Here is a 19,224-nt window from a genome sequence, read left to right as displayed (position 1 = left end):
AGGATGAGCCAGCTGAGGTCACCCGGGGCTGTAGAGCGATGCTGACTGACCTCTGTCCCGGCAGATATGGGGACATGAGAGCCACGATCGGATCGTCCATCCGGGACATGTGGTACAGCCTCGGTGAGCCACAGTGTGCAGTGATGGGGAATTTTTGAGTCTCTGTGGGCTGATGTCCATCAGCACCATCCCCAGAGTGGGTGTAGGGAGCGGGGTTTTGCTGTTTTGGGCATGGGAACTTGCATGGGTGTGGATCCGCCCCTCAGCCCTCCCTGTCCTCCCAGGCCAGCGCAAGATCGAGTTTATCCCGGGCATGGTGGGTCCCATCCTGGAGATGACGCTGGTGCCGGAGCTGGAGCTGCGCAAGTCCACCATCCCCATTTTCTTCGACATGATGCTCTGCGAGCACCGGCTCACCGGCAGCTTCAGCCGGGTGAGAGCCAAGGCTGCTCCTGAGGGAGCAGGATGGGATGTTGTGGGAACCACCCACACCAGGGGAGTGGCATGGCCTGGGAGCGGGGACGGGAACCGTGTCTTTAGGGTGGTGTCTGGGGAGGGGCTGCTCCAAGCTCAACCCGTCTTCGTCCCCTCTCTGCAGTTTGAGGATGAGATCCTGCGCAAGCTGGACAGCGAGGTGGAGGGCGGCCGGGGGGACGAGCAGTATATGCAGCTTTTCAAAAGCATGTGAGTGTGCAGAGGCATCCCTGCCACCTCCTCCCCAGGGCACGACCCTTTGCTGTCACCATTCCCTGCCATCCCACTCCTCACACTGCGCCCTGGCCACGAGAGAAAGGGACCAGTGGGGAGGAAGGCTAGTGCCTGAGCACCATCCAGTGCCCCCTGCCCCTGCCTGCCCCAGGTGTTACCTCTGCCCCAGGCCATGCTCCTGTCCCCAGTGATGCCTCTGCCCTAGGAATTATCCTTGTCTTGCCCCAGGAATTATCCTATGCCTTAAGTGATACCCCTGCTTCAGGAGATGCCATTGCCCCAGGTGTTATCTCTGCCCCAGGAATCACTGATGCCCCTGGGTGATCCACCCAGGCTTTGTCCCTGCCCTTGGATGCTGAGCAGGGCAATGGTGGGAGCACTGCCGAGCTGGCTGTGCAGTGGGACCCGTGGCCCCCTCTCTTCCCCAGCCTGCTGAGCTGCTGCCAGAGCCATCCCGAGCTGGCCAAGCCTGGAGAGAACTTTGTGAGGCTGGTGAGTGAACTCCTGGAGCGGCTCCTGGACTACCGGGCTGTCATGAATGACGAGAACAAGACCTACAGCATGAGCTGCACTGTCAACCTCCTGGTGAGCACTTGTGCTCTGCTCCAGCTCCCTAAGGCTTGCTGGGCTCATCTCCATGTCCCCAGCTCCCTGGGGAAATGGGGATGGTTCTCATGCTTCCCCAGGTCCCCAGGGTTGGTATGGCTTGTCCCTGCCTCTCCCCAAGTCCCCACGGTGCCCCAGCATAGCAGAGAGAGTGTGCACACGGTGCCAGAGCTGACATCCCTTGGGAATCACTGTGCAGCTCCTCAGGGCCACGGCCAACCCCATCCCTGCATGGGGACAGTCCTGGCAGCACCATGGCCCAGAGGGTGGCAGTGTGGGGGGCTGTGGCATGTGCCACCCTTGAGGCCACTCAAACAGCCTCGTCTGCCTTCCCACAGAACTTCTACAAGGAGATCGACCGCCAGGCCATGTACATCAGGTGAGCACAGCCCTGGGAACACAAACAGCACCTGGGCTGGGGGGTCCCAAGCATTCCCAGTGGGATGGGGTTGGCAGAGTACCCTGAGGGGCAGGATGATAGCTCTCTGTGGCCAAACCATGTTGTGCCCCACACGTGGAACTGTCACTGCCCACATACACGGCTCTGTCACTCCCAGGTACCTGTACAAGCTGAAGGATCTGCACATCAGCTATGAGAACTACACGGAAGGAGCCTACACACTGCTGCTGCACGCCCGGCTGCTCACGGTGGGCATGTGGGGCTCGGGGGGGCTGTAAGGAGAGGGCAGCCCTGTGGGCTTGGTGTGACAGCTCCCCACTCCCTTATGCAGTGGTCAGAGGAGTTGAATGTAGCCCCCGTGCCAGGCCCGCACGGCCTCCACCTGCACACTCAGCGTCAGCTGAAAGAGGCTTTGTACAACCAGATCATTGACTACTTCGACCAGGGCAAGGTGAGTGTGGCCACCTGCCCCTACAGACCCTGCAGTCTCTGAAACCCTGCAGCTGGAGGGAGATGGGTTGACTTAGGGCAAGCCTGGCCTCCTTGCCACTGCTGCCCCCTGTTCCAAGCTCCCAGACCCCATTCTCAGCACAGCCCCTCACTTCCCACTGCTGCAGAGAGGCTGGAACTGCCCTGCCGTGAGCCTGGGCTGGATGGTTCACCCCTCTCCTTCATCCCATCCCTATCTGTCAAAACTACTACACTATCCCATCCCTATCCCATCCTGTCCTCTTCCATCCCAGCCCAGTCCTTGTACTGCCAGGGGCCAGCTGGTCAGACATCTCAGGACAATCTCAGACATCTCAGGCTTGATAGGGTGGGCTGGGGGACTCCAGGGCTGGAGATGGTGGGAAGCCAAGTCCTTCTGCTGCTCACTGGACCACCAGTCACCACAGGAGAGCCTTCTTCCCCTCCTCACAGGGGGCAGGGGTGTTGGTGCCCCCACAAGCAGTATGATCTCTGCTGGAAGTCCCTGCTGCCCCCTTCCCCAGTTCACCCTGCACTGGGGGGCCCTGTCCTGGCCCCTTTCTTCTGCAGATGTGGGAGGAGGCCATCCACATCTGCAAGGAGCTGGCAGAGCAGTATGAGAACCACGTGTTCGACTACGAAATGCTGAGTGACATCCTGGTGGGTGCCTGGCTGGGCTGGGGGTGCTGCTTGGCAGGGCAGGATGGTGGGATTGAGCTGGGGGAACGGGGAGTCTGCAGGGCCCCATCCTGTCCTCATCCTGCCCCTCTCCTCTGCAGCAACGAGAAGCCAAGTTCTATGAGAAGATACTGAAGGTGCTGCGGCCCAATCCGGACTATTTTGCCGTGGGGTACTATGGGCAGGGCTTCCCCACCTTCCTCCGGGTAAGCAGAACCAGGAGCAGCCCTACAGCTGCCACCTCCATAGCCAAGGAAACCCTCTCCTCACTGGTCTCCACCTGGATGTGGAAGCTGTGAACCACAACTCTCTGAGTGTCATCATCCAGCCTATTCCTTACTCAGCATCTGTCCCATCCATGTCTGTCCTGGAGATAGACGTGTGTCCTGGGGGCAAGGTCAGATGGTTTGCACAAGTCCAGTTGCTCTCCCCACATCCACCTACACTGCCACACCCTCATAGAAGCCACCAAATTTGTCAGGCAGGATTTGTCCTCAGTGACATTGCTTGGCTGGCACCAATCCTGATTCTCCATGTGCCTTCTTCCTTTTTCCTCTAGTTCCTGGGTTTGGGGAAATTTATTTTTTTCTAGCAGGGGGTGTCTTCTGCTTGGCAGGGCGCTCAGCCATATCAGCACCAGCTGATAAGCTCTGGGGCTTGCTGGTCCCATTCTGTGGCACAGGGAAGAGTTGTGCTGTCACCTTCTCCCCCTGCAGAACAAGGTCTTCATCTACCGGGGCAAGGAGTACGAGCGGCGTGAGGACTTTGAGATGCAGCTGCTGAGTCCCTTTCCCAATGCTGAGAAGCTGAAGAGCACATCTCCCCCTGGCCAGGACATCACTGACTCCCCAGGGCAGTGTATCCTCTGTGCACAGTGACAGGGCTGGGTGGGTGGCTTGGTCTCTGTTCGTCACTCTCCACGTGGGAATTCCTTAAATGCCTCTCTGTGCCCCTGGGGTTCACTCCTCAGGGCTCTGGAGCCCCTCTCCCCAGCAGCCCTGTCCTGCAGTGTGTGCTCGTGGCTCCTTCACTCCCACAGACATCCAGTGCTTCACCGTCCAGCCAGCAGAGGAAACCAAGGTCCGGCTCAAGGGCCGCAGCATCCCGGAGCAGATCACAAAGTGAGTGTCCAGCACAGGCAGCCCCTGCTCTGCTCCCTGTGGGTGGGTGGGACACAGTAAGGGTTCTCTTCACTTCTGCCCCTTCCCTCCCCACAGCTTCTACAAAGCCAACCACGTCCAGCGGTTCAGCTACTCACGGCCTTTCAAGAAGGGCCCGAATGATCCCGACAATGAATTTGCAGTGAGTGCTGAGAGGAGCTACCAGGACCCCCAGCTGGGAGGGACAGGAGAGCTGGGTGGGCCCTGCAAGGAGCTAAAGGTCCAGAGCAGAGGCAGAGGATCCTCATTCCTGGGATGGGGAAGGTGGTGGTCCTGTGCCCATGGAGGTGGGAGCCCCCCATGCCATGGGGCAGCCAGGGGTGACCCAGGGTGATGGGAGAAGGGTGGGGAGTGACTGCTGCTCTTCCCAAAGAACATGTGGATTGAGAGAACGACCTTCAGGACAGCCTATCCCCTGCCTGGCATACTGCGCTGGTTCGTTGTGACCTCCACTGAAACGGTGAGGAGGGGGCTGGGGGGAAGCAGGGCCCTCCTAAGATGGACACAGCCCTCAGCCCTGCCAGGAGCTCAGGCTGGGGCATGGGGAGTGTGTTCTGCCTGTGCAGGCTCCGTGGGCAGCAGAGACAGTGCATGGGGAGCAGCAGAGGTGCTGGAGGGGGCTCAGCAACTGCTGCCACAGCTCTGTGCGTGGGCTTTGTTCCTCTGTCAGAGGCGGGTGTTCGGCCAACATCCAGGGAGTCTCAGGAGCTGCGGCAGTGGAGATGTGATGTGCCCTGGCTGGGCTGTCTCAGGGTCCTGCAGGCACAAGGATGTATGGCTGCATGAGTGCTGCATGTGTGTCTGCCATGGTGCTCAAGCTGTGCACCCCACTGTGGCACAGTTGCACCCGCAAAAGTGACACCAGTGGTTACCCAAGTTTCCTGCAGCCCCGCTGCTGCCTCGTGCCCATGGGACTGACCCTGTGCTGGGAGCAGGGACCAGCATGGCCAGCACATTCCCATGAACTCTCGCTCAGCCCAAGAAGGCACCCGGTGCCAGGGGTCTGAGGGGCTTCTTGGGGTGAGGTGTAAAGCCCCAGGGGTCCCTCCTGCTGGGCTGGGGAGAAGCCAACCTGCCAGCCTTAACGAGGAGGGGGCAGGTGGCTGTGCCTGCACGTGTCGACCCCTCCCTGCACACAGATCACCATCTCCCCCCTGGAAAATGCCATTGAGACCATGATGAAAACAAACGAGAAAATCATGAGTGAAATCAACCGGCACCAGAACGACCCCAGCCTGCCCATCAACCCTCTCTCCATGCTGCTCAACGGCATCGTGGACCCTGCAGTCATGGGTGGCTTCACCAAGTATGAGAAGGTGGGGCACACAGGGGCTGTGTTGGGGCCAGCTGGGCACACCTGGGACTGGCACCAGCACCGCTCTGCCGTCCCCAGCCTGTGTGGAGCTGGGTCAGCCTGGCAGTGGGACTGAGGAGGGTCGTTGTAGGCTTTTTTCCAGGAGCCCTATATGCAGGAGCACCCTGAGGATGCAGGGAACATTGAAAAGCTGAAGGACCTGATCGCTTGGCAGGTACCAGGTGCAGCCTCCCTCTGGCAGGGACAGCTGCCCTCTGTGTCCACTGTCCCTCTGCATCCCAGGGAGTCCCACGGGTCCCCCTTCTCCCACAGATCCCACTGCTGGCAGAGGGCATCCGGATCCATGGGCAGAAGGTGACAGAGGACCTGCGGCCCTTCCACGAGCGCATGGAGCAGTGCTTTGAGCAGCTGCGGGCTAAGGTGGAGAGTCAGTATGGTGTGCGTGAGATGGTGAGTGCCATGATGGGGGGCATGGGGCAGGCAGCTGAGGGTCACAGGCAGAGCCTGGCACCATGGAGGTGACACTGGACAAGCCAATGCAGGCCTGGGGCAGCAGGGAGCAGCTGGCTGAGGCCACAGCTGGGGCAGGAACAGGCTGAGGAGCATGGGGCATGAGGGATCTCCCTTGCCTGTCCCTTGAGAGGGCACAGTGCTGCTAGGGGTGGCAGGCAGTGGTCAAGAAGCAGGACTGGTCAGAGAGGGCACTGAAGGCCTTGGCTGAGCCCAGGGAAGGACTGGGGAGGCTCTGCCCTCTCATCCTTCCTGGCTGTCTCTCAGATGTTCTTTGAAGACCGGCGGAGCGGCCGTCCCCGGTCCATAGCCTGGGTACCTGACTGGGATCAGCTGAGCCACGCTGGAGCCAGGCAAGTGCTGCAGTGGGGAGTGCTGGTCATCCCCTCTCACCCCCCTCAGCCCTCCCTGCTGAGCTTCCTCATTCTGACCCAGGTGCTTTCCTCCCCAGTCCTCCACCCTTCCACCTTCCCTTAATGCCAAGTACATCTCAGGGGGCTGTCCTGCCAGGCCACCACGGTGGCTCTGTCCCTATTAGGGACATGGAGGAGAGGCACCCTATGTGCAGCCCCCAAGCTCACCTGGACACTGCTGTCACCTGAGCCATCCACTCTTTTCCCCCAAACCTCCCCTGCTGAGCTCTGCTGTACATAGTGCCTGGCTGAGTGCAGCCACGCCCAGTGATGCTCCAGCTAGTCCATGGCAGAGCCCTGCTCCTCCTTCCCCTGCTGCCCCTCACCTGTCTCAGTCACCCCACAGCACGGAGGTACCGCCAACCCCAAAGCCTGCCCCCCGCCCCTCTGAGAGCGAGGACCACAGGAATGAGCACAGGGAGAACCGCTCCAGCTCCATCTTCGGGCCCCGGCGGCAGGACGTGCGCCAGTCCATCTCGGAGCTCCCAGAGTCCAAGGTGATGCTCAGCACAGCTCTGATGCCTCCCTGGGGCCCTGCTCGCACTCCTCTGGGTGTCCTGCTGCACCCAGAACTCCTGACCCTGCCTGTAGCACCAGCTCCCAGCCTGGATGGGACACCCTCGAGGGGCTGGTTGCAGCCCCTGCTGCAGGGAGGGCTGGAGAGGTGCAAGGCTGGAGACCAAGAGCTGCAGGGGCTGCCAGCCAGCCTGGCCCTCCAAGGTGCTGAGCCTTCCTTCTGTGTCCCAGGATGAGAAGTGGAGACTCTCCTGCCCCATGAATGAGAGCAGCCTGAGTGCTGATGGCAAACAGCCCCCACCAAGCCGAGCTGCTGCCGGTGCTCAGCCCAGCACTGGAGGTACAACCTGCCAGGCCACCTTCCTGAGAGACCCTACAGCACCACGAGCAGGGCTGTGCCCTCCCACAGCACCCTCAGCACAGGCCCCCTCACCCCCTAGTGGTGGTAGAGAGTGGGAGTGCAGGCACAACCCCTGCTGAACACTCCCTACAGGGCTGTAGCCATTGATCCTGGATCTTGTGCCACAAACTGTTCCTGGTGGGAGCCAGTTCCCTGCTCCTGGCTGGGCTCACATCCCATGGCACCTCTGTCCCCTCTGCCCTGCACTGCCACACTTCTGTAGGCAGGAGAGCTGGCCCTGACAGCCCTTGGGAAATACAGCCCTGGGTGCACCGATGGGCCCTATGCAGTTTCAGGCTGGCTGAGCCTCCATCCCACCTCTCCTGCCTGCACAGGCTCGTCCCTGTCTCCCACCGGCTTTGGTGGCCGCGTGAGAAGCGCCAGCAAGCTCCCACCACTGCCTCGCAAGTTCAGCCTCGCGGTGTACGAGACATTCCTGGAGCACAGCGATGCTGCTGCAGGAGGGAAGGTACTGGAAGGGAAGCACTGGAGGGGAGGCACTGGCTGGCCCTGGCCCCCCTAGCCCCAGCACCCCTCATGTCCCTCTCTGCTTGCAGGCATCCACATCCCCGACAGTGGATGGGAAAAAAAGCCTCAAGTCACCGCCACTGCCGCCACCCAAGTCCAAGCGACTGTCACAGCTCTGACCTGGTGCCACCTGCAGCTGCACTATCTGCAGGGGCCAACCCCACCCTGCGTGCCCCTGTGCCCAGCCAGCTGCTGGACCCACAGCCCTGCTTGATTCTCACCTGCTGGAGCACCTCTTGCACCAACACCCAGAGCATCCCACATGGCCATGGGACTCCCTGTGTGCACTGGGCACTACCACCCAGTATCCTGCCAGCTCTGGCTATTTCCACCCCCCAGATGTCCTCTGGGGCAGGAACCCACCTGGCCCTGGATACTTCCTATGCCACTGGAACCCTCCTGAGCCCTCCTGCAGGCAGCCCCTCCCAGCCATGAGGATACCCCTCCGCCCACCTGAGCTGCCCACAGACTGTGCCAGCAGCAGCGAGCCAGAGACATCTCCAGTGGCATTTCTGCATGATTCCTGCTCCCCACTTGTGGGACAGCTCTCATCCCTTGCCTGCCCACTCCATCCTGCAGCACCAGGAAACATTCCTGGAGTGAACTGCTCAGGAGCCAGCAAGGTGTGCACATGGGCCCTGGCAGCCTCATGCTCTGCAGTGCCACCTCTCCTGCCCACACCTGCCACCTGCACCAGGCAGGTGTCACTGCCTTAACTGGCTATACCACACTCAGCTCCTGCCTCTGCACTGCAGCCAAGGCTAATAAAGGGCAAATGCGTCAGCCAGGCACCTGCATGGGGCTGAGCACCCGTGTGAGCCCCAGCACCCACCTCTACTTGCCCACAGCCACCCAGAGGCCCGTCCCCAGCTGGCACCACCCAAAAGCACAGGGACTCGCCCTCCTGCTGCAGGGAAGGGCCCCAGGAAGCCCAATGGTCACTTCCCAAGCCAGGCTGTGCTAGCTGGACACAGGAAGGGGACTCGCTGCTCAACCCCTGAGCTAGCACAGGGCTCTTTATTCAGGTGGGCTCAGTTGTATTTACAGTCTGTTACAGGGGGACCTGGACCCGTAACCAGGGGCTGGGGAGGGCACGGGCTGCCTGCAGCTGGGAGCTGCCATTAGCAGGTTCCGCTCTACAGGGGAGAGTGGGATCAGCTCCCGAGGTGAGGGCCGAGGGAGAGACACGGGGAAAAGGCGCCTCGTGCCACAAACATGGGGCCTGGGAGCAGTCAGGCTGCGCTGGTGCTGGGCTCTCCCTGCATTCCCAACGGAGCAGTGGGTGCTGCCTGCCCAGTTCCTCACAGAGGGTTGGCTGAGGAGGCTGCCAGGCGCTTCCCAATGTAGATCCTGGATTGGAGAGAGTGACTGTGAGGCACTGGTACAGGGTGCTGGGCCCCCGGCATGCCAGAAACAAGGGGAGATGGCAGCAGACTTCTGCAGCTGCTGGGAGCAGTGATGCATGACAGCAGCCAAGCATGAGCAGCCCAAATGCAGAAGTGTCCCCTCTTCCCCCAGCCCCAGGGTGAGACCAGTCCTCCACTCACCCCAGCCCCATGGTGAGACCCACAGACACTCACCCCAGCCCCAGGGTCAGCAGGTGGCTGAGCAGGAGCGAGGGGATGAAGAGCAGCAGCAGCTCTGAACTGAAAAGTCTCTTCTTTCTCCCCACTGCACCTCCCTGCAGGTTCCACAGCACTGGCTGGGGGGAGCACACAAAGGCAAATTCCCTGGGAAAAGTTCATTATTAACAGGGACACAGGGACAGCAGGATGGGGGCCAGCAGGATGTGCTGGTGGGGTACACAGGACTTACTTTGGAGACAGGTACCGAGGGCAGCGGGTACAGGCCCAGCCCAGGGACGCTGTCAGGCGTCGCTGCCTCCACTTAGCTTCCTCTGGCACATCCCACTGGAAGGAGACACAGGGCAGGTCAGAGCAGGGCCTAGGGGCACAGCAGGGTGTGGTGGGGACAGCCCCCTCACCTGCCGGGGGTGGGAGCAGCCTGGCTGGGCCTGGCTGTGGGCAGGCAGCACCTCACTCTCCCCTGGCTGATCACTCCCATGGCTGGCTCCGTTGTCATCCCAGGCTGGGGAGCCCAGCACAAGCAGGGCCCTGCAAACAAAAATGCTCAGTTACTGTGCCCAGCCTGTGGCCCCAGCGCTAGCCACAGCTCAGCAGGGCTCTGGAGCCTGGCTCCCCCTCAGGACTCACCCGTCACTGCTCTCTGTCTCCAGCTGTGCCTCCAGCAGCATCTGCTCCACGTCGGCGTGGCAGGAGAATGGTGAAGGTGCCAGCTCGGATTCAGGGCAGCCTGGGCCACACCGCAGCTCCACCCAGGAGCCTGGAGGGGCTGTCAGCCCCTGTGCTGCCCCGGGTCCACCCCGGCACCCCATCCCATCCCTGCCAGGAGCCCTCCCCAGCACATCCCGCACCCCTGCCTGCAGACTGCAGGAGCATCAAGTGCAATCCCCGATCCGGGACATCCTGTGCACCCCAGGGCTACTCTCCTGGGACCCACATCTTCCTTGGCCCCCCACCCCTGTGGTTCTCATCAGCACCCCCGATGCCCCCACTGACCCAACCCCCTGTGCACAACAGCCTGTCCAGGATCCCTGCGCTCCCCAGCCCCCAACGCACGTCAGCCCTCCAGAAACCCCGCCTGGGCTCCCCACTAACCCACTCCCCATCCACAGTGCACATCAACCACCCGGAACTCCCGGTGACCCACACCCCCACGTGTGCACGTTAACCCCTTGGCTCCCCACTGTCCCAAACCCCGCGGTGCCCCGGGTCTCCCATTGTCCCAAACGCCTCGGTGCCCCGAAACGCCCCAGTTCCCCGGCCCGCCCGGGTCTCCCATTGCCCGGATCCCGCCCCAGTGCCCCGGTTCCCCGCGGACCGTCGTCACCGGCTCCCGCCATGGCCCCGCGGGTGCTCCGCGCGCAGCCCCCGCCGCTGACAGTCACGTGACGCCCGCGAGCCCCCATGTAAATAAAACCACCGGCACCAGGCGCCGGTCTCTTAAAGGGGCGCTGGCTCCGCCCGCTGGGGCCCGCGAGCCGCAGCTCGCCCGGCCGCGGGGGCGGCGGCCCCGCCGCGTTGCCTGTTTAAGCGGCGCCTACGTGCGGCGCGCGAGCAGGCGTCGGCTGCAGCGCGTGCAGACCCGCACGGAGCCGGCCCGGCCCCGCCCTCCCTTCTGGCCCCGCCCCTCGGCCCCGCCCCTCGCCCCGGTTCCCGCACAGCCCGAGCCGCGCCGGACGCTGCCGCCGTTTATTTCCGCCGCCAGGGGGCGCCCCCGCCCCGCCCGTCCCGTCCCAAGGGCGCGGAGCCCGCGCGCTCCCGGTGCCACCAGCCCGGCCCAGCTCGGGGCTCCCATCAGGGGCTGCCACGGGCCCGGTCCGGCCCGGTCAGGGGCTGCCGCCGGCCCTTGCCGCGCCGTGCTTCTCAGCGAACCGCCTGCGGGAGAGAGCGCCCTCAGACATCGCGGGGCTGCGACCACCCCAGGGGCCTCCCGTGAACCCCACCCGGGGATCGCCCGTCTTGCCCGGAAGCAGCCCCGAAGGATCAGGACCTGGGCAGCACCCCAGGGCCAGGCGCTCTCTGGCTGCACGCTGGCTTGGGCTGGACTCGTTTCATTCACCTGGAGCCCAGGGAAAGGGGTGAAGGCAGCAGGAGCTGCTCTGGGAGGGCCACTGGGAAGGTATAGACCCTGCTCGGGACAACTGCGATGGAGCATGGACCAAGCCAGGGCAGTGAGGCATGCCAGGGCTGCCCACAGCAGCTCACGGTCCCCCAGGACCACCCATGGGAGTCCCCCATGCCCTAGCAGATCCCAGCCAGGTTTCCCAGTCAGAGTTATCCAACAGGATGGCTCCCTCAGCACCACCCCTGCCATCCAGTGCCCAACAAGCCCAGGCATGCTCAACTTCCCCTCAAACACATCCTCAATTTTCTGTATCTTCCTAAACCAAGACCCACACACCAGAACTGGCCTCTTGTCCCAGCATTTGCCTCATGAAAACCCTGCACAGAGATCAAACTGTGCCCTCACACCAAGCAGGATTAATGGCACTGTCCCTGGTGCCAAACAGGAATATCCTGCCCACACCAAGGGTGCCATGGTGCCAGTGGGACCTCAGAGAAACCCAGTCCCACAGGGGCTCCCATTAGCTGCACATGGATTACACTGGAGAGCCCAGTGCCTGGGGCACCTCGGGTGCTGCAGGGGCTGGGATCTGGGGGCGTGGGCAGGGGGAGATTTTGTGTGGCCCTAGTATGGAGAGGTGTGGGGGGCTCTCACCTCCTGGCATAGTCGTACAAGGCTCGTTTCCTCTCCTGCAAGGACAGATGACGCTCCACGGAGGATTTTGCAAACTGCTTTGTAGCCGGCTAGAAGAGAAAGCACAGGAGCCATCAGGAGACAGATGAAGCAGGGGCCTCCTTGGTGGCTCTGGAAGGACCTGGCATGCCAGGCTGGTGCTGCATGCCCCTGGCTAGTCCTGAACACCAGAGCAGGGAGACACAACCCCAAAGTACCTTGGAAGAAGGTGCAGCCACAGAGCCCTGGATGCCAGAAGCAGCTGCAGCCTGGGAGGTAGACGGGGCAGGCAGGTCTTCAGTCTCTTTACTCTCAGGGAAGAAGGCAACTCTCCCCTCCAGCAAGTTGGCAATGGTGGTGTCCACACAGTTGGTTTGGACTGCAGGGACAAAGTTAGAGATCAGGACACCCCATCTTGCTGCCAGTGTTCCAGTGCAGTGGGGACATGGTTTCTTCTTTCACACCACAGAATGTGCCCCCACGTCCCCGCTGCCACCCCAGTCCCTGCTCACCCAGGTCTGTCTTGATGACCTCCAAGGGCACATGAGGCAGCACCTCCTTGACCTGCTGTGCCATGGCCACGACCCTCACGTCCTCGGGAGCAGCCCCAGGCAGGCTGGGGGGCACCCTGGGCCGGGCTGCTGGGCGCTGGCTCAAGGCTGTGGGTGATAGGACAATGGGCACAGGGTGAGGGACTAAAAGTGGGTGGTCTGTCACTAAGAGCAGAGAGAGGCCCCCGCCCACCCCCAAAGCAGAGCCCAGGCTGAGGTTCTGTAGCCAGGACCCTCACCTGGGGCAAAGGGCAGCCGTGACGTGTGCCTTAGCCTCTTCATGTGCTCAGTCCTGTCGGCAGCGGTGATCCGTGTGGATACCACACCCAGCTCCATGGCCAAGAGCTGTGGAATGCAGAGGAGTCACACATAAAAACACACAACGCCAGGCAGCCCCTCCACACTGGGGAACATGTAAGAGGTACATAAAGCTGTGGTGAGGGGAAGAGGGCTGGGAATTGGTTTCTTCAGGGCCTCTGGAATGCATTTCAGTGTTGCAGAGTGCACAAGAAGCAGCAGGAATAGCAATATTATCCTGTCAAAACAGGCTGACAAGGAGATATGTCTGAAGCTGTGAGGTATCCAGCACATACAGGCAGGGTGGAGAAACGACTGCTTTGTTTGACTTGTGGCATTATAAAAATGGGGTGAAAGATTTGAACTCGATGGGAAGAGGCCTGACAACTGCAGAAAGGCTCAGTGTGGGGTAGCAAATAAGCCATGAAATAACTGAGTTCTTGCAAGGAGCAATAAATATGTACCAGAGTTCCCATCCCACAAGCACATCCAGAAATGTCTTCTGCAACTTCGCCTGCACCCTGCTGTCCTCTGTGCCCACCCCAAAGTGCAGCAGCCCTGCACATCCCTCTCCCACATCACGTTCCTACCTCCTGAACTCGGAGCGCAAACTCCTCACTCCGCTCGTCCGCTCGTCTGGGGACAGACGGCATCCACCTGAGTGGGGACAGCAGCACGTGGAGCCAGCCCTGCTGGGAGCAGCCCCTGGGGACACCCTGCCAGGGGCAGCCATGCCATCCCCACCTCCATGCTCCCTGCTCACCCCACACCTTTCCCCACAGGAGCACCAAACCCCAACACCCACTCCCAAATCCAGGACATGGCAGAAGACAGAACTGGCACACTGGAGCTCTCTTAGCCCTCAAGTGTAACACGAGGGATCTGCAGTTCCCAGAAAGGCCTTAATGAGGATCCGTGGCCATTTACACGGAAGTAGAAAACAGGTCACCCAGAATTAAGGCAGGCAGAACCAGGGAAAGGCTTTCCTTTGCTGAAATACACCAAGCCCTACATTTGATTCCCAGTCCCTTCCACTGGCCTCATTTAAGCAAAGCTACTCAGCCAGCCTGGACTCACTCAGGCCCTGGGCAGGGGTCTGGACCACCCCTGCATCATTGCCCTGGACCACCCCACTCCCAAGGGGTTGTGGGGACACACAGAGACACTGGGGGCCAGCACTGCTGGGCTGAGCAGCCCAGCTTCAAAAATACACCTGGAAGCTTGAAATAAACACCTGGAGAGACTGAGACTCCACTCCTTCTCCAACAAGAACCAGGAGCCCTCTCCACATCAGAAACTGGTCCAGGAGCTGGACATGGCCAGGCCCAGATGGTGCTAAGCCCAGCCCTGCTGAGGCACCCAGGGAGGGAGCTGTCACTGCCAGTGACATCACAGCCCTGCCCACCCTCAACCCTGCCCCAAACGGAAGAGAGAGACGTAGTACCTTACTTGATAAACTGTGAAGGGAACGAAGAAGGTCCAGAGCAGCTCTGTGATCCAGGAGGAGTCAGCCACGCTCTGGGGGAGAGAGCACAGTGAGATCCCAGCCATGGAACAGGAGCTGGTCCAGGTTCCACTGGGGAGGGAGGTGGGCAGAGCACACTTGAGCTGTGGCTGGAGGATTGGGAAAGTGGGAACAGCAAAGCCAGTGCAAGCAGGGCAAGCCCCCAGGGCAGCTTCACCCTCGTTGGTCATCACCAATTTTCACTGCTCCCAGTGAAAACTTTCCTCCCACTCAAACAGCAGTAAAAGTTTCCCTCAGTATCTCCACATTCTCTACTAGTCTGTGCCTTCAGAAAGCACCAAAAATGCCTGAAAACCTACTAAATCTTCCTCAGAACCATGAACAGTCCTCCCTCATTCTGGTGGCAACAGCCTCTATGTGATGTCCCAGCTCCTGTAAGCTCTCCCAGGGAACAGTACAAGAGGAAACAGCCTCAGGTTGTGCCAGGGGAAGTTGAGGCTGGATACTGGGAAAATTCCTCCTTGAAAGGGTTGTCCAGCTCTGGCACAGCTGCCCAGGGCAGGGAGAAGTCCTCATCTCTGCGGGGATTTAACATCCCCAGGACATGGCACTTGGGGACACGGTCAGTGGTGGCCTTGTCAGTACTTGGGGAACAGCTGGATCCCACAGACTCAGAGGGATTTTCCAACCCAAACAATTCAGTGATTCTCGGACAGACTCGTGCCTGGTTTATCCCACAGCCTGGGAAGAGGAGCTGTACATGAGAAAAGCCCTGAAAGCCCAGCCATGAGGAGAACTGAGAAGCCTCATCTAGATAAAGAGAACCTCAGAACCTTAAACCCAAAGGCCTGGAGTGATGCCCACAGCCAGATTTCACTTACACTGCCTGTGCCACAGAACAACACCCTCCTGCAACATTCCATGCAACTGGAGCTGGAGAAAATTCTTTCTTAACCCCAAGTCTGGTGTTTGGCCCAACCCATTGCCTAATACACATTACACAATTATATAAGAAAACTTCATATGAAACACCAATTGAACCATTCAAAATATCACATCTCCAACCCTTTTGGTTTCTGATGGTTTAAAATCATGCCAGAAATCCACCAGGATTTACTCAGCCAAAGTGCAGGAAGCACAAAGTCGTGCTCACACTCTGGAAGCAAAATTTCAGCCAATAAGTGACTGTAACCAGCACCTCCACACAGACCTGCTGTTCTCCCTGACATGCACGAGGAAAGGGATACACACACAACTTGTTACAGCTCAGAACTTTTAAGAGGAACCAAAACCACAAGTATAAGATATTCCTTATAAAGTGTCCAGAACAGAAAAACTCTCCCACTTCTCTCAAGAAGTCATTCAAAATGTAACTTAATCCTCATTGCTAAAAACTGCATCTTCACCCATACTTGTGGCCTGCCTCAACTCCGTCTCAGCACCTCTGGCCTGGCACGGGTTAACACAAAGATCTGCCAAATATTTCTGCAGTTTCCATCCCTGCATGCATCCAGGTGACTCCTCGCCCTGCCAGGGGTCACCAGATCATAAATAACAAATATCAAAAATAAGAAATTTAACAAAGCCTCGCTGATAGCAGTTTCCCTGCAAGGCCTTTGGCAGTGCTGCCATTGCCCTCATGAACTTTACCCCTTGTGTGGGGCTGCTCTTGCACCATGTCCTGTGCCTGGGGCACCAGCTCAGGAGCCACCACAGCCCTGTGTGACCTTTGGCACAAGAACCAACTGCAGCTGGTCTTTCACACCAAGGGACTCACCAAGCTCATCAAAAGGAAAGCAGACTGCACTGGCCACGGAAGCCAGAGGCACAGTGACAGCCAGCTGGGCCACCAAACATCTGTCAGACTGGCCAGTGTAACCAGGGGAGCCCTGACTGGCCAAGTTCCTGGGAAATGCGCTGGGAACAGTGTTAGCCCTGAGCAGCTGGTTCCAGGGTGCCAGGTCACGACGCCAGGCCACACCACAGGCACCAAAGCATGAGCAGAAAGAAAAGCTGTACCCACCCCACACCCTGTCCCTGTGCCCACCACTCACCACAGCCACCAACGGCCTCCGGACCTGCAGGGCAACGGGCTGGACCTCATCCAGGATGGAGAAGGGCCAGGAGCTGGAAGGGAAGAATTCTGCACTGAATGATCCCAGAGCCACCTCAAGCCATTTTGTCACAACACGCCAGAGCCATACCCAGCCACCCTAGCACAGGAATTTCCGCACCTGAAGCGGAGCAGTCCGGCCCTGCCGTTGGTGGCTGCCTCCTCCGGGAAGAGCAGCAGAGGTGGGTTCCCTTGGTGGGCTGAGTATTCCTTCAGGGAATCCACCAGCTCCGCACGGCTGCCTGTCACTCCCAGCTCCATGAATCCCCGGGACCAGCAGATGAATCCTGGGGCACCGCTCAGGGCAGGCTGCAAGGAGAACAGAAGTGAGGAGGAAACGCCACCCTGCCCACCCCTCCAGGCCCTCCTTCCCAGGTGACAGAGCTGACAAAGGTCCTGTTCATTAGCAAAAACCTCTCTAGGACTGAGAGTGACCTGTGCTGACAGCACTGGTAGCTGATAACTAACACGTCACTGCCAGGCCTCAGCCCCTGCTGCAGCCCAAATTCCACAGGAAATGGATTCCAGATCATCAGTTCAGACCGTGCCCTGCCTGCCAGACACAGGCATTCCCAGCTGCCCGTGCCCCCAGTGTTCTCTGCAGCAGTCCCTGACACACTTGGCAGGACACACACTGCTCCCAGGAGTCCTCTTTCTCCAGGCCAGGGGTAAATCAATGGCTGCAGGACACAGGAGCCACCCGGAGCCTGCTGACTCAGGAACTCCACACACAAAGAATTTTACAAAAGAGCAGGGACAGCCCAGAACTACCCAAGCACCACCGACATGCAGCTCCCTCAGCACTCTCCATGCACCCCCTAAAACTGCCTACCCAGTGCTGGGGGAACCCCACAACCAGCCCTGGCCCCTTATCCAGAAGGCCGGAGAAGGAAGCAGCTGCTGGGATCTGCCCACTCTTCCACCAGAATCAAGCCCCACAACAACTCCTGCTGCTTCTCACCCTGTTCCACTTTTTCATGCAGAGCCGACGGGTGACACTGAGCCACAGAAAACACCTCAAGGTTAACACCCTTTGAGTTAACCTATTTGAGTTAATAAATCAAATCTGGAGATGAAACCTTCCAGGATTTTAAAGAGCCTAGAAGGAAACTGGAGAGGGAATCTGTGCCAGAAACTGGAGCAACAAGGACAAGAACTAATGTGTACAACCAAAAAAGGAGAAATTTAGGGTGGATATTAGCAAGAAATTTTTGGGTGTGAGAGTTGTGAGGTTGCCCAAAGAAGCTGTGGCTGCCCCTAGATCCCTGGAAGTGTCCAAGGCCAGGCTGGATAGGGCCTGGAGGTACTTGGGCTGGGCAGGGGGGGCAGTGAGTGGGCTTTAAGCTGCTTTCCACTGTGATCATGGCAACACCAAATGAGGCAGAGCTGCCTGTGCCCCACCCTCGGGAAGGAGCCCCGACCGTGCCCTCACCGTGTTGCAGGAGGTGAGCAGGCTGACGACATTGTGGTCGAAGGGGGTGACATGGTTGGCAATGAAGACCCTGGCACCGGCCTCACGCAGCCGAGGGTCGCTCTGACGCACCAGCAACCCCAGCACGGAGCACATCACACGGACAATGAACCTGCCAGGGGAGCAAGGATCTTCCTCAAGTCCTGCTGTCTGAACCACTGCTAGGTGACACGTCCAACAGGCAAGGACTCGGGAATTCTGGCGGCTGGACAAACAACACTGGCATCGAATGGAAATGACACGTCTGGAGCAGGATTTGGTGTAGGGCTGGGACTGGGGTGAGGGCAGCAAGTGCCCACAGGACTCCTGAGCAGCACACCAAGCTGATCCACGTGCTCCACACCAGTCCCTGAGCACTCCAAAGGTGACTGCCAGCTCCGAGCTTGGCACAGGAAGCACCTCCAAGGCTCCTGAAGACAAGGAGTCCTGAAGGCACAGTTCTCCACAGATCCTTCCCTGAGCCAAGCCCCCACGGCTCGGGACACCCAGGGGGTCGGGGCGGCCCTGCCACCCCACACCCACCCCGGGCAGCAGCCAGAGCCACCCGATGTCACGCACCGGCGCACGACGCTGTCGGGCAGGGCACAGCTGACCAGGAACACGTGGACGCCGATGAAGACACGCAAGACGAGCAGGCAGAGCCCCACGGGGGCGTAGAGCAACAAGGCCAGGAGAAGGAACCCATCGGTCGGGAATCTGCAGGAGCAGAAAGCGGCCTGAGCGTGGCCGGGACGATCCCCAGGACCCGCCCTGCGGCCACCGCTCCGCGTGGTCCCTCCCAGCAAGTCTCCTAGCCCACTTCGGGCACACCCCGGACCCTCCCCGGTGCGCCCACCGGTCACCCCGACCTTCCCTACGGAGCTATCGTGAGACACCCCCGGCCTCCGCCTGCCCCGCGACCCCCGCCCAGGGTTCCCGCAGTTCTCGCGCGGCTCCCCCGGGAATCTCCACCACACGGGCCTCGGGCGGGCGCTCACCGGTGCGAGTCGAAGAGCCGCTCAGGGCCCGGGGCCGCGGGCGGCTCCATCCCCGCCGTGCCGGCGCCTCACCGCCGCCCCACACCCGCCGCCATCTTGCCCGCGGCCGCGCGCCCAGCCCGCGCGGGGCACGCTGGGTGCGCGCCGCCTTCCTGGTCCGCACCGTGCCGCTGCACTGTCGCTCCGGCCGCGGCCCTCGGCGGCTCCGGCTGATTCGGTGGCGGGCTCCCACAATGGAGCTGCCCTGCTCCGCTGTCGCGTCGGTTATCGGTACATCTCTCTGCCGGCGGGAGGGTAGCTCCCAGCACGCCTGCAACTCTCAGTCTAC

General features: G+C 60.4%; 2 protein-coding genes across 3 annotated transcripts in view; one reads left to right on the top strand and one right to left on the bottom strand.

The window, feature by feature from the left end:
• Positions 1–8,487, top strand: part of LOC136360318 (dedicator of cytokinesis protein 2-like) — a 44,456-nt gene extending 35,969 nt beyond the window's left edge. The window contains exons 33-53 of the mRNA XM_066317474.1: positions 65–123; positions 285–433; positions 599–684; positions 1,137–1,293; positions 1,653–1,693; positions 1,872–1,962; positions 2,046–2,165; positions 2,753–2,842; positions 2,962–3,066; positions 3,577–3,718; positions 3,900–3,981; positions 4,078–4,162; positions 4,394–4,480; positions 5,160–5,336; positions 5,466–5,549; positions 5,648–5,785; positions 6,113–6,198; positions 6,605–6,755; positions 7,006–7,114; positions 7,510–7,643; positions 7,732–8,487. Coding sequence (XP_066173571.1) covers positions 65–123; positions 285–433; positions 599–684; positions 1,137–1,293; positions 1,653–1,693; positions 1,872–1,962; positions 2,046–2,165; positions 2,753–2,842; positions 2,962–3,066; positions 3,577–3,718; positions 3,900–3,981; positions 4,078–4,162; positions 4,394–4,480; positions 5,160–5,336; positions 5,466–5,549; positions 5,648–5,785; positions 6,113–6,198; positions 6,605–6,755; positions 7,006–7,114; positions 7,510–7,643; positions 7,732–7,821 — 2,263 coding nt within the window. The 3' untranslated portion in view covers positions 7,822–8,487. The remainder of the gene's footprint in view (positions 1–64; positions 124–284; positions 434–598; positions 685–1,136; positions 1,294–1,652; positions 1,694–1,871; positions 1,963–2,045; positions 2,166–2,752; positions 2,843–2,961; positions 3,067–3,576; positions 3,719–3,899; positions 3,982–4,077; positions 4,163–4,393; positions 4,481–5,159; positions 5,337–5,465; positions 5,550–5,647; positions 5,786–6,112; positions 6,199–6,604; positions 6,756–7,005; positions 7,115–7,509; positions 7,644–7,731) is intronic.
• A 213-nt stretch (positions 8,488–8,700) lies between these two features.
• On the bottom strand, positions 8,701–19,164 carry AUP1 (AUP1 lipid droplet regulating VLDL assembly factor). Of its 2 annotated transcripts, XM_066317472.1 has the most exons (15): positions 18,897–19,164; positions 18,478–18,615; positions 17,881–18,031; positions 16,570–16,757; positions 16,390–16,462; positions 14,315–14,388; positions 13,461–13,527; positions 12,813–12,918; positions 12,535–12,681; positions 12,241–12,401; positions 12,005–12,093; positions 9,687–9,816; positions 9,518–9,612; positions 9,283–9,432; positions 8,701–9,052 (listed from the first exon to the last, which is right to left on the bottom strand). In XM_066317472.1, the coding sequence occupies exons 1-15, from the start codon at positions 18,944–18,946 to the stop codon at positions 9,004–9,006; spliced, it is 1,668 nt and encodes a 555-aa protein (XP_066173569.1). In that variant the 5' UTR covers positions 18,947–19,164; the 3' UTR covers positions 8,701–9,003. The 2 variants fall into 2 exon arrangements, with proteins under 2 accessions (XP_066173569.1, XP_066173567.1); XM_066317470.1 differs by lacking the exons at positions 8,701–9,052; positions 9,283–9,432; positions 9,518–9,612; positions 9,687–9,816 and adding an exon at positions 10,961–11,160.
• Between the last annotated feature and the right edge of the window lie 60 nt (positions 19,165–19,224).

This window comes from Sylvia atricapilla, chromosome 4 (assembly GCF_009819655.1).
Source record: "Sylvia atricapilla isolate bSylAtr1 chromosome 4, bSylAtr1.pri, whole genome shotgun sequence".
In the NCBI taxonomy this organism is placed as follows: domain Eukaryota; kingdom Metazoa; phylum Chordata; class Aves; order Passeriformes; family Sylviidae; genus Sylvia; species Sylvia atricapilla.
Note: the sequence above shows the minus strand (reverse complement) of the source record. Positions and strands in the feature narration are given on the sequence as shown.

Excerpts from the sequence above, each read along its gene's own strand:
- AUP1 (XM_066317472.1), bottom strand. The coding sequence starts at position 18,946 with ATGGAGCCGCCCGCGGCCCCGGGCCCTGAGCGGCTCTTCGACTCGCAC. Across the intron at positions 18,616-18,896 it reads CGGCTCTTCGACTCGCACCG|ATTCCCGACCGATGGGTTCC; the intron begins GTGAGCGCCCGC and ends CTGCTCCTGCAG. Across the intron at positions 12,094-12,240 it reads TGGCTGCACCTTCTTCCAAG|CCGGCTACAAAGCAGTTTGC; the intron begins GTACTTTGGGGT and ends TTTCTCTTCTAG.